The sequence below is a fragment of the Nuphar pumila genome, chromosome 14 (assembly GCF_984573655.1).
Source record: "Nuphar pumila chromosome 14, dmNupPumi1.hap1.1, whole genome shotgun sequence".
NCBI lineage: Eukaryota > Viridiplantae > Streptophyta > Magnoliopsida > Nymphaeales > Nymphaeaceae > Nuphar > Nuphar pumila.
Genome location: NC_143262.1, coordinates 3,875,607 through 3,889,147, shown reverse-complemented (window position 1 = coordinate 3,889,147; position 13,541 = coordinate 3,875,607). Strand labels below are relative to the sequence as shown.

General features: G+C 35.4%; 1 protein-coding gene across 3 annotated transcripts; it reads left to right on the top strand.

Annotated features, from left to right (window-relative positions):
• The first annotated feature begins 1,367 nt into the window (after nt 1-1,367).
• LOC149816111 (uncharacterized) lies at nt 1,368-13,322 on the top strand. Of its 3 annotated transcripts, none has more exons than XR_016427609.1 (6): nt 1,368-1,586; nt 2,034-2,293; nt 3,437-3,656; nt 3,774-4,456; nt 4,939-5,023; nt 12,857-13,322. XR_016427609.1 is itself a non-coding variant. In XM_089987156.1 (5 exons), exons 1-4 carry the CDS (start codon nt 1,559-1,561, stop codon nt 4,454-4,456), a joined length of 1,191 nt encoding a protein of 396 aa, XP_089843282.1. In that variant the 5' UTR covers nt 1,368-1,558; the 3' UTR covers nt 12,857-13,322. The 3 variants fall into 3 exon arrangements, 1 of the variants encoding a protein (XP_089843282.1); XR_016427608.1 differs by having other exon boundaries at nt 4,809-5,023; XM_089987156.1 differs by lacking the exon at nt 4,939-5,023.
• The last annotated feature ends 219 nt before the right edge of the window (nt 13,323-13,541 follow it).

Genomic DNA, 13,541 nt, shown 5'->3' with positions numbered 1-13,541 from the left:
ATGTAAAGTTTGTGATAGAAAACATCAGTATCGTTTAGGGCACAACTTTCTAAAGTGGTTCATTTTCACAGCTTGAAAGAAGGTGCTTGCAAACGTGCCCTTAAGTTGTTATATGACGTGGATATAGAGATGCATAAGGTATCGACTCAGGAAACTGATACTTGATTTTTATAAAAGCTAAGACAGAGGTGTATCTTTTAATTTTTGTTTTTTGGTTCATTATACGGAGAAACTGATACGTGATATATCCCATCAATTTGGTGATATTCACAAGTCACCCCTACCGATGAGCAAAGCCCTTGTGATAAGCCAACACATTTGTGTAAGGATGGCATCCGGTTTAGGATGGACCCTCTATCAACCCTGGCCTTGCCCTGCAAGCCATAAAGAAGGTACAGGTCACATGGGCTTAATCTAGTACCAGGTTGGCTCAGGCTAGGTCAAACCTAGACTATGGAGTTTGTGACATGATGGAATTCGTGTCCAAAGGATAAAAGCATAGGTAGGTCCCGGACAACCCATGGTGAGTGAAAAACAAAGCTTACTGCAAAGGATCCAGTACAGTAATTCTGCGCATGCATCTTTGAGATCAACGGTTTGCAGGGATCAGAGTTGTGACCTCAGCTGTCTCACATTTGAGACCATCTATCTCTATGATCAACATTTACGGGAGATCAAATATGGTTAGGACTGGTAAACGAGTCGAGCGAACCCAACAGGGCATGTTTGGTCTTGGCTCGTTTACCAATGGGCTCTGCTTGTCCCTGAATGAGACGACCCAAACATGAGCTGGCTCGTGTAAAAACATTTTATTGCTCTTTATATATTATACTAAATATATATATATATTATACTTAATATTTTATATTTTTAGTATATATTTTTTATACTTAAGATATAAATAAATAAAAGTATATATAGGCTCTCTGGAACTGAACAGCCTGTGTTCGGGCTCGACTCGTTTAAGCTAGACCAGCTGCTCGTGGCTCGGCTCACCAGCTATACGAACCGACCGTGAACGAGTTCACGACGAGCTGCTCGGTTCGTTTACCAACGCTGAATATGGTGATATGTTTTACCAACCCACGAATCAGAATACTGTCATCGTAGTACCGTACGGCCTCTGCAGCGATAAAAGCGACGACTGCAGAAAATTCGTTCAGGATCTTCCCTTTCCCTTTCCTTCTGCTTCTCTTCAGAAACTCGTCTTTTTTTTTTTCGCACGATGCAAAGGCGCTTCGAGGGAAATGCACGAGAGGGCATCCTCGTCATATCGCTCCTTTTAACTGGATACATTCGTAATTTTCCAATACTGGGATTTTGTCCATCGTTCGGAAGGGTTAAAAATAACGAGGGAAAGAAAATAAGAGGGCGGAGAAAAACTCCGGTGGCTTCGTCGTGCTCCTTGCAAAACTTCCGACGGCCAGAGCCGGTAAATCCGTGAGCCTTCCTCCGGCAGACGCTCTTCTCGTTCTTCACAGAAACCCTAAATCGTACATCAACGCCGGTTTCTCTCCCTCTCCGCTCGTCCTTCTGCTCCGGTCCTCAATCTGCGGCGATGGCCGCGCCGGCACCGTCGAGCTCTGGTGAGATCGCTTTGTTTTTCCTTTTTTCCCTTCTTTTTTCTCTCTCTTTTTGTTGTTTTTTTTTCCTTCGGAAAATGAACTCATCACATATAAACCCTTGTACATCCATTTCCCGTAAGGGTTTTGTGATCCAAACAAGGAAACAAAATCCCTGATTTCACCGATTTTGGCAATTTTCATCCAAACGCCTCCTTAATGGTTCCTCACGTTGTAACTGTATCAGAAGTTCCGGTTTTTGGTGACCTAGATGCCCGTTGTCAGCTTTAAAGTGACAGTAGTGTAGCTTTTCTAGATTTTGTTTTAGTTCTTTGTCTTCTATATGACCTAGTATATTCTGGATTTTGTATGATATGCTTATATTTTGTATGTGTATTTTCTATGCAAACTCTCAACTTCCTTTTTTTTTTTGTGAAAAGTTGGCATTTATCCTGTTTGAATCATGTTTAGGTGCTCCTGTGCCCGCCATGTTCAAAAATCGCTTGCAAGAATATACTCAAAAGTTGGGTCTTCCGCTTCCTGTATATCAAACGGTTAATCAAGGGTTTCACCACGCGCCTCTGTTTGTAGCTACTGTGACTGTTGATGGAGAAACCTACCAGTCACACCAAGGTTTCAACCATCGAAAGGATGCTGAACAGGATGTTGCAAGGGTTGCACTTGAGTTTATATCGAAGAAGATGCAGGATGAAAGCATAATCATAGTTCCTGTGTGTCAAACTCTTCTAAGGCATTGATTATGTAGATTGTTGCTTTGCTTTGTGTTACCTTGAACTAATTAAGTGTATGTTCTTAAGCATAAATATTGAAGTAAAAGTTTTCCATCCCACTTTATGCTTATTATCCTCATTACCTCCTTTTTTCTTTTAGGGTTTATATCATGATGATCAAGTAAAAATTCATAGTCATTTTTGTTTGTGTTTTCTTTTTCAAACATTATTTTCATTTGTTTGTGTTGGCATACTAATTTTCTTTATGATTATGTCAACCGTTATTGTGTTTTAAGGAGGTTTTATGATGTTCTTTTTTTGAAACCACCTATTTAAGCGCCTACTGTGATTTTTATCTAAAATTATTATTAACTAATTGATTTGTATGTGCTTTACCAAGGTCGCCTGGTAAGATCTGATAGTTGAATTGGTCAACTCATGATATAGCTTAGGTGTTTTGATGTCATATACCATTAGAGGTTACCTCTCAGCTTGACTTAATAGATATATCTGTGATTTTCTAGTCATTTATTATCGTCATTGTTATCAAGCTTTGTCCTGATTACGTAGGCGATCTGGTTACTGGTATTCATTCCTACATTACATAGATATGAATGTAAGATCTAGGCACAACATGGAATCACTTGGTACACCACACTAATTTTGTAAACTGAAGTACACATTGAACCCTTTATATTAACAATAGCAACATTCGACTGATAGAGATTACCAAAATACACTTTAGAGTTTAGACCCAATTTCATTAGAAATAATCTAACCATATGATTGATACTATTTTGGTGTTGGTTGGCCATAAATAGGCATGGCCAGAAATTGGTCAAGTCAGCACCATCTTGGAGAGCACCATTCCTCCTATCAATATGTGGCTTTGGCACAGGTTAGAACTGGTGGTTGGATGTTTATTTGAATGAATGCTCTTAAGCCCAATAATTGGGTCAGCTTTAGGCCAAATTAGATAAGAAATAACCCATCTCCAAATTTTTATCTGATTTAGATATGCTGACAGAAAAACGCAAGCTGGTGATGGAATAAAATTTTGTTGATGTGCAAAACATAATATTGCATTCTAATTTCTTTATTGAATCATTTGGTTATGTTTGTGTTTTTTATATTTTGCTTCAGGATACAATATTCTGCAAATCTATCCTTAATGAGTTCATGGTCAAGATGAACATGGAGAAGCCATCATACTCCACAGTCCAAACTGAAGGTCTGATTTCAGCTTTTGTCTCTTCCGTGGTGTTTGATGGGGTGACATACACTGGTGATGCAGCAAAGAGCAAGAAAGAAGCAGAACAAATGGCTGCACGAAAAATTATTCAAATTGTCCTTGGACTAGCTTGTAATGCTTTAAATGTTATCATTTATGAAGAGCTTTTACATTTTATTTGGAAACAATTTTTTTTTCTACTTCTGAGCCATAAACTTTATTTTAAGCATTTTCAAATGACCTATGCAGGTAACTCTGATCACAGGAAACTATTCTCAGAAATTATAAAATCCAAGGTTAAGCTTTATGCTCCCTTGAACAAAAATGCTACCCCTAAAGGAAATCAGGAAAGTGTTTCAGTGGCTTCAGCAAAGATTTCTTCTCAAATCAGTAGTTTGCCAGTGGCATGTTCAGAAGGTTTACCTGCAGAGCAGGGGATGGGACCACTTCCTTTACAGCCCATTGCGAAACTTAAGAAACCTAAAGTTGAATTTTCAGGTGAAGTGACTTCTGGATCAACTGTCATGGGATTAGCTAGTAATGGAATGGATGTACTGAATCAAGCAACTAATGATGCATTAGCAAAATCAGCAAACCAAGAATGCATGGTTCCAATTGAATCTGTGCCTGCATGTGAAACTAACACGGCTTTAGATATGAGCGATTTGCAGAAAAAAGCATCTAATTCAGCTGGTAATCGAAATCAAGGATCCAATCAAGCATTGGGTGCTTTTGTTTTAAAAGTCGATCAAGCATTAGGTGCTGTGTCAGCAAAACCATCAACCCAGGGAAGCAAGGTGCCATTGGAGGTGGTGCATGCACGTGGACCCCTTGACAGTGCTTTAGTTACTGGTGATTCAAAGAGAAGTCTAAGCATAGAAAGTAGCAGACCTGGAAAAAAATCAAAGAAATCGAAAGGACGCACATCATAGGTGTCTTTTCCTTTTCTCTTGTTGCCTTTACTTTTTCCTTTTCAAGTACCAATTTCTATTGTTCTTTTGCTTGTTTGATTTTTTTTTCTTTCACGGGCTGTCATTTCTCATGAGTGAACGCTTCTGTTGCTTTCCTTTCCTTTATTGCTAATTCCATTTCTCTAGTAGCATACTGTCTTCTGAAGTAGTATATTACATAACCTGGCATGGACTGAAATCTGGAATTAAATATTTCAGATGCCTAGCTGTTGATTTCACAATAGTTGTCTTGGCATTATGGTGTTGTATAATCTTTGATTGTGAATGAGTCTTTTAAGCATTTGAGCCTGCTAAAGTTGTTGCTGTCATGTAGGTGCTACAATTAGCATGGGCTGAGATATGCGGTTGCTAATGAACATCCTTTTGAATGGGCATCATCTTGTAGCTTTTGCCTGAATTTATAGATCTTACCTGAAAATTTAGTTGGAAATTGGAATTTGCAGTAGCTTGATATGAGGGTCATGAGCAGGCTATGGTCTATTGAAGCTTTATAGGTTGCAATTTAAGAGGATCTTCTAGATTATTAAGGTATCGGCTTGATGGTCTGTGCTTGCAATTTTACAGTCTCTGATATTCTGAATGCTTTGTCAGTTTACCTATTAACAGATATCATTTTCTATCATTATGACTGTACTGTCTCTTTACTATTTCACTTTGTTTCTTGGTTTTGATGTGGGATGTAGGTTGGAGTAGAGATTCATTATTCACATTTTTGTTACTGTTTGAGTAACTTGAGTTGATTGAAGTTGAGGCACTGACCCTTTTACATAGAATTCAGGAAAAACTTGGGTAGGTTTATGGAGTTGCTGGCAACTTTATAACGGTTTTATCAACCCATTTAGTCAACTTGGTAGGTACTGATTTTTTAATACATTTTGGATCAGGGAATCAATCACTTGGATTGACAATAAGTGTCAAAACAATGTGCATTTTGCTTAGTTGAATGGTTGCAATGTTTGGTAGCTTATCATAGCGGTAACTTATCCAAGTCCCAGAGTCCTATATATTCATAGATATCTCCTTATTTTCTTTTTGCTTATGTCACATTGTTTCTCCATTTTTAATCCTATTCCAGTGCCTTCTATATAATAGTCATATTGAAAAACTTCATAAAAATGACCATCTTGCCATATCTACATCTGTATCCATGTGACATGGGTGCTTTTGTTTCTATTTCTTGTGTAGAATAGATATGCGCACTCCATTCCTTCTACCATTCTTGTTGATCTCATTTTTGTCTTTCCTTGCTTTATTTTGAAGTTGAAATCAATCCCTCTCTGTTCCTTCCTCAAGAAACAAATAAAACTGCTCTGAGAAATCTTTTTAATTTCATAGACTAATGTACTAAACTTGTAATAATATCACATACAGAAACTTGTATAATTTCCCATCTTGATTACCCTTGGGCTCTGTTGGAGAAATGGGAGCATCCACTTCCGGCGTGCCACAAATATCTGTTCTTCATGAGAGTTTTGCGAATCAGTTTTTGTACTGACAAAGGCATAAATCCTGCAACTACCTCTTTCAACTTCCGACCACCTTCGGTGGCATGATTCTCCTGAACATCCTTATTCCTAAGAGTTTGACCCAACTCCTTCAAAGGTCTATAACCCCTAAGCAACTGCCATCATCAAGATGCGCCTTAGAGCACAACGAATGATCTGTTGCACCCTACATTATCCACATTTTCATAGCACCGTGAAGATTGTTTTATGAATGGTCCGTTACACCCTGCATGATCCACATTTTCATGGCACTGAAGATTGTTTTAGATCTATACCAAGGAACTATAGCAAATGTTATGTATATACGCCCCCCTTTAGTTATCTGTTGTGTATTTTCAAATCAAAATGATAGATGCCTATTTTCTGAATTATTCTCACAATTGTCATAACTAGTAAAAAAAACCATACTTCAGCACATTTTGAATTTACACTCAACCCAAATCATGCTTTAAAATTTCGTATATTGCAATTACACTTGTCATTCACCTTGTATCAAATAACAATCACCGAACTCTTACTCAAAGGCCAAGACATCAAATTTTTTTGATAGGAAACTTTGGAGATAACCCCGCGGGATTCGAACCCAAGGCCCCTCTGTTATGAAGTGCGAGTTTGCAACCTTGCTGTCCTACTAGGATACTAGCTCATTCAACCCTAAAGCCATCATATTAATGTTAAAATATGTGTACTCGTACACATATATGTATGTTGAAATATAATCCTTAAATGTACATATATATATATATATATATATATATATATATATATATATTTATATAAAGATACGTATACATATATATGTATACGTATCTCTATTTATATATATATAAATATATATATATATATATATATATATATATATATATATATATATATATATATATATATATATATATATATATATATATTTTCTCTTCCTAAAATACCCTCAAGGGTATTCTTGTAATTTGTCATTTTACGCATATTCCAATTGGAATATGCATTGTCATATTTCTTTTATTTTCTGTTTTTTTATTTTTGATTTTCGTACCATATTGGGGGCCTCCCAATAGAGACGTTGGGAGCCCCCAACGGTCACAAATGTGACCGTTGGGGGCTCTCCAACGTCTCCTTTGGGAGCCCCCAAGGTGGTCCCTTTGAGTGTGTATAAATAGGGGCTCTCCCCTTTGTATTTACCACTTGTTGGAGGAGCTTTTGCTCCATGTAATGGGTGTTACATCCTTATTTTCTTCAATGATATTAACTTATGCCTTATAGGCATTTTCGCCCCTTTGTGGGTTTATGTGTTAGCACATTATGTGCTTGTGGTTTCCCTTTAGTGGGTATATTCGCACTTCATGTGCATGTGTATTGGTTCATTATTGAACCTAATATATTCAAAGCCGCTTCTTTTCATGGTATCAAAGCAAGGTTGGGATCGAGTTGCTCTTTGTTGCATTGGGAAGCGTGCTATTCAAAAAACTTTAAAAAAGAATGGTGAAGTTCTCGTTTCTCTCTTTTGCTTATTAAAATTATTTGGTATGCATTATTGTGCATTATGAAGAATTAGATATGTTTTTGCATATGTGTTTCTCTCTTTTAAATATTTGGTATGCATTATATTTCTTTAAGTATTGTGCATTATAAAGAATTAGATATTGTTTTGCATGTGTTTTCCTTGTCATTATGAGTTTGGATTCTTAACATTCCATTAAACCTTTTATATTATTCTCTCTCGTATGTCTTTTCTTGAAAAATAAGTTTTGTTTTAAAAAGGGAAGGTTATGTTAAAAGTAAAATGTTTGTGAGTTATGTAGCATTGCTCATAATTATTTCATATTAAAAGTATGTGTTTATCCTCTAAAATGTCCTATATGAGGTTTTTTTATAATAACATGTGTTTTTTGAAAAATGATGTCTTATTTTTCTACCTAATGAGTTCTTTTTCATACGAGCAATGTTTGATTAAGGCATTTTTATAATATCGGTTGAATTAAGTTTTAAAAATGATCTCTTGAAATATGATTATTCTCTTATCATTCTTCAAGAATATGTTTTATTATAAGGAGTTGGTTATAATCTATTAAGTCATATAATATTATGAATTTTTGTTTATAGATTTATGCCATAACGCAATTCTAGTATTCTCTTTGGGATTTTCTCCACTTTAATAAAGTTTTCCCTCTTCTTTTCGTATGTACCCTCATTTGAGAATTTTGTTTGTTGGATCTCTCTTTGAGAGGCTTTTTTGATCCTTGTGAGTCTTCTTATGAGTATATGCTCTTTGAGAAGACTTCATGATTGTTATAAATCTTTTTTTAATTTCGGTTTTTATGAGACTTTTTAAATATTATCATTTTTGAAAGCTTGAGGGACTCAAGCATTTGCTTCTTTTATGGAATACATGCATTATTGCATGTTTGCCTTTATTACGCTTTTTGCATATTTTGTTCAAGTGATTGTGAGAGTGTCTTCGTACACTTCTTTTATAAAATATTTATGCTTATATGCGTATTATCTATTCATAGACATTTTCACATGGTACTCTCTTTTCAATAAAGAGATATTTTTTGCCTTCTTTAGGGTTTGTGTTTGTTTTTACCCCTTAATGGACTTGTAAGATTGTTTCTTTTATCATTATAAATGCTTCCGCAATATCTTGGTACATGTTGTCCTAAATTTGCACATTTAAGATTATTGCCATTTTACATATTGGTATACATATAATTGCAAATTATAAAGGCTTGATTTGTTTCTTGGATTATTCTAAATCCTTTCTCACACATGACATAACTTAAAAATTTTATGTTGTGTTTATTAAGTCTTTTTATAATGATCATGATTGAACATAATTTCGTATATATGCAACATTATTGTTATATGGCATATTGTTGTGATTAATTATGTTGGACCTTTGAATCGACCTTCTTTGTAAAATCACATATTTGGAAAATGTTTTCCCTAAGAGTTCATTGCCTTTTTATGGCATTTTATCTTCTATCCATCACATGTTATATGATGCATCAATCCTTTTTTTATGGCCCTATTGTTATATTAGAGATGGTTGTTGAGGTGAGTTATTTGCACCTTGTGTTATGTCATTTTAGATTGTCCACTTGCCATATTATAGATGGTGGTTGAGGTGAGTTATGGGCACCTTGGGACTCTAGAATGATTTGGTATATGATCTCTAATTATGAGTGTGTCACTCGTTTAATTTTGGCCATTGATCTTATGGATGCTCTCATTTATATATAAATGTGATGGATATATGATGTTTGAAACCTTAAATGTTTTAAGGTATATTAAGATCATGGGTGTTGGGGATTATTGCCCAAGCTTTTTAGTGCTTATGAAACTTATGAGTGCATTTGCACTTTTGTGATTTCGTGTTTTGAGCTTTTTGTGCACAAGTGCTCCAAGTGTTCTTGGTGTGTGTGTATGTTCACACATTTATTCTCCAGGCTATCGATTATAATATCTTGTTGAAGATATTTTTACACGGTTGTAGTGTCTTGTTGAAGATACTTTTACATAAGTTTATTCCAAAATGTTATTTTTATGGGTATTATTTTTGAAGAATATTGTTCTATTGATTCAAGGTTTTATTTATATATATGTTTGTCATTAAAAGTTTTATTGCCTCAAAAGTCTTCTCCTTTTATAACTCTTATCTAAGTGTCATCATATGTAGACAAGAATTTTATTACACCTTTGTGTGTTGGTAGCCCTTTGTTGGCTTTGTTCTCTTGGTTTAGTAGCTGAACACACTTGTCTTGAGTGTTATTATTATGTAGACAAGGACGTTGATTTACACCACGGTGTGTGATTTTAGTCCATGTTGGCATTTGTGTCCTTGTTCTAGTCGCTAAGATGTATGCCCATGGTTAGCTTCTTTCACTCATTTCAAGTGCCATTTTATGTAGACAAGAGATGTATTGTGTTTTAGCCCATGGTTGACTTGATACTCTTGTTCTAGTAGCTGAACATACTTGGTCTTGAGTGTATTTTTACGTAGACAAAAGATGCTTTTGGTCCATGTTGGTGTGTATTCTCTTGTTCTTATTGTTGATGCAGTCATTTCAAGTATTATTACATGTAGACAAAAGGTTCTTTTACATACCTTTGTGTGTGTCATTTGGCCTTTAATGGCATTATATTTATATTCTTGATCTAGTAGCTTATAAACTTGATTTATGAGTTTTGAAGGACTAATGAGGTAGTTGCTTGTAGTAGATAAACTATTGTTGAAAGTTATGAAATTTCATTCATACTTTGCTTTCTTTTAGATACAAGTGAATCATATCTTTGATCTGCATATTTTAAAATCAAATCAATATTTTGGCATTTAATCTATATATTAAGTGCTTATGGTTGTTTTGGCCACTTTTTGATATGCAAAATGAGTCTTTTTGTCATTTGAGTGAGATTTTCCTAAAAGTGTGAGGTTCTCTACTCAAATAACACTCATTATTTTGCCTCTTAAATGGATTTAGAATCTTTTTGAAATCTTGTGCTTCATTCACTCTTTTTATGCTCTTGAAGCATTTCCCTCTTGAAATCGCTTTCAAAGGAATTGCTAAAATCAATAACCCTTGTCTTTCTATATGTTTGGAGCATGTTCATTAATGTTTCTTTTAAGTATTGATTCATTTCATGATAGTATATGCATATGCTCATTATTGCCTCTTAGGCCCTCATTCAATAAAGCATATGTAGCTTATGCCTTTTCGTATGCTTATTGTGGTGTCCCTTAGTGGACCATTTTGTTATTCCCCATTATGAGGTTGTGTTTGTCCAATGATGGACCTTATGAATGCATTATGCATTTTTGCATTTCGTTTCCGCTCACTCTTTAACATGACATATGATTTTGAAACTTTGGTTTTCTAAATTTTCTTTTCATGCTAAAGTAATTATCCTATCATGTGTTTTAAATTCCTATGCACAAGTTATAATTTTGCACATTGTTAGGAATGATCCATTTGAGTAAAGTGCAAAGGTATTTTTTACTTGTTCTTTGTTGTTATTCCACAGGATCTTGGAGATAGGATAAAAGGAAGTACCCTGGATGGATCGGGAAATGTGTTCACCATTAGAAGGCTTTTGGAGGAAGGCATTTACAAGTTTCAATAGCATCCTTACCGAATCCTCTTGGAGTCTTGCGACTTTTTTATTCTTTTCGTTTCCCCGCAAAGATTGAGGGGGGGTGTTAAAATATGTGTACTCGTACACATATATGTATGTTGAAATATAATCCTTAAATGTACATATATATATATATAAAGATACGTATACATATATATGTATACGTATCTCTATTTATATATATATATATATAAATATATATATTTTTTATTCCTAAAATACTCTCAAGGGTATTCTTGTAATTTGTCATTTTACGCATATTCCAATTGGAATATGCATTGTCATATTTCTTTTATTTTCTGTTTTTTTATTTTTTATTTTCGTACCATATTGGGGGCCTCCCAATAGAGACGTTGGGAGCCCCCAACGGTCACAAATGTGACCGTTGGGGGCTCTCCAACGTCTCCTTTGGGAGCCTTGTGACCGTTGGGGGCTCTCCAACGTCTCCTTTGGGAGCCCCCAAGGTGGTCCCTTTGAGTGTGTATAAATAGGGGCTCTCCCCTTTGTATTTACCACTTGTTGGAGGAGCTTTTGCTCCATGTAATGGGTGTTACACCCTTATTTTCTTCAATGATATTAACTTATGCCTTATAGGCATTTTTGCCCCTTTGTGGGTTGGTATATTCGCACTTCATGTGCATGTGTATTGGTTCATTATTGAACCTAATATATTCAAAGCTGCTTCTTTTCAATTAATCATGTGAAAATATAAAAAATATCAACTGGAGTTTATGTTCCTGCAAGATATCAATGGAAGAGATCAAACAAACAAGAGAGAGAGACTACAAGGAATAAGGTTACTGTCCCTAACCAATTATACCAACCCGAATTTAATAGACATGAGTTCGGATTGGGTCTTGGGTATTATAAATGAAGACCCGAACACGCTTGGATCCAGACTGCATTTTATACTCTGCCCAAATGGTTTCACATAATGTAAAACTGAACTGACCCAAACCCGAATCTGTATTACAATTGAACCGTACCGAACCCAAACCTGCTTCGTATCCAAACTGACCCGAACCCGAACCGATTATATACCCAAAATCATTTATACATGAACCGACTCGTACTGAACTCGTTGAAACCCGATCTGTTATTGTTTAGAATAGTTAATAAGCTTCTCTTTGTTAACACATAACCTTCTTAATTAATAGCTGATTCCATTAATTTACATATTGAGACCATAGTTGAAATCCGAATCTGTTTACTCATATGGGTCTTTTCAGCCATACCCAGACCCGAGTCAAAATGGGTAGGGTCTGGGTCTTATTCTTATACTGATTATGCTCAACCCGATACATACCCAAACCCTTTAACCCATATGGGTCCACAATTTCCAGCCACACCTAGACCCAAACCCGAACCCAAACCCGAACCCCGAATTAGATTGGGCTGAGCCGACCCGAACAGACCCTGTTACACCCCTAACAATGAAATTGCATGCTGTATCTCAATGTCAACTATCTGCTTTCTTGACATATTTTGTACATAAACTCTATTACCTTTCACAGTTAACTTACAATATGTGATTGCAGGTGAACGCAACAAAACTTTTTTGCCTTCTCATATTTTTCGTCCTGTTTTCATTCATTTTTTTTGGTTGAGTCTTATTTTAGATCACATTTTCCACTTCAATATGTTTGTTCATGTAGTTTGATCTAGCAAACAATTTACAGTTTAGTCTTTTCAAGATGTTAGTCTTATCTATTTACCTTGGCAATTTCAGGTAATGTCATGCTGCTGATTTTTGTAAAAGAACAAATTGTTGTCATGGATCGAGGAAGGGGATATAGAGGCAACATATCCTTGTTAATAGTGGAATTTGCTAACAAACCCATTCGTGCACTGGTATATGTCTCTAAGGTTACTAAGTAGTACCCAACTTTTTTCTGTGGTTTTCTGTTTTCTTGCAATGTTTTTTGCTGGATGAATGCAATTGCTTGAGGGCTTGTTTTCATTTTGTTGCTCTTACTAAGGGTTTATTCACTGCATTACTTCCAGAGTGTTTTCCTTTGATGTCATAACTAGCTGTAACTTTTAGGATACTGTTTCATCATAAGATGGCAAGCTGAAATGGGTTTTGGCTTTAGAGCAATGATGTCACTGTATATATTCATTTTCGAGATGATGATAGGCTTGGGGGAGTTGCATTTTTTTTTCTTTCCAATGTATAAAATGGACGTTATTTTCCATTAATTGCGTTACTCTTATTTCTTTATTTCCTATTTTGCATGAAACATTAACTAAGAAGGTTCACTATTTTGTTGCTGATAGTTTGTAGATAGAAAGAATTTCCATGTAAGGTGTGTTGGGCGTCTCTTTGTGTGAGAGTGAGACTTGGGTTTCATCTATTCTTTTTTTTTTTGGATAATCCAAGGGAAAACCAACACTATCCAACACCGACCAAGACC

What these genes read in the sequence shown, in the direction of transcription:
- LOC149816111 (XM_089987156.1), top strand. Translation starts at nt 1,559, where the DNA reads ATGGCCGCGCCGGCACCGTCGAGCTCTG. An exon ending in GCCGGCACCGTCGAGCTCTG is followed by an intron (nt 1,587 to 2,033) that starts GTGAGATCGCTT and finishes AATCATGTTTAG; the next exon opens with GTGCTCCTGTGCCCGCCATG. An exon ending in AAAGCATAATCATAGTTCCT is followed by an intron (nt 2,294 to 3,436) that starts GTGTGTCAAACT and finishes ATTTTGCTTCAG; the next exon opens with GATACAATATTCTGCAAATC.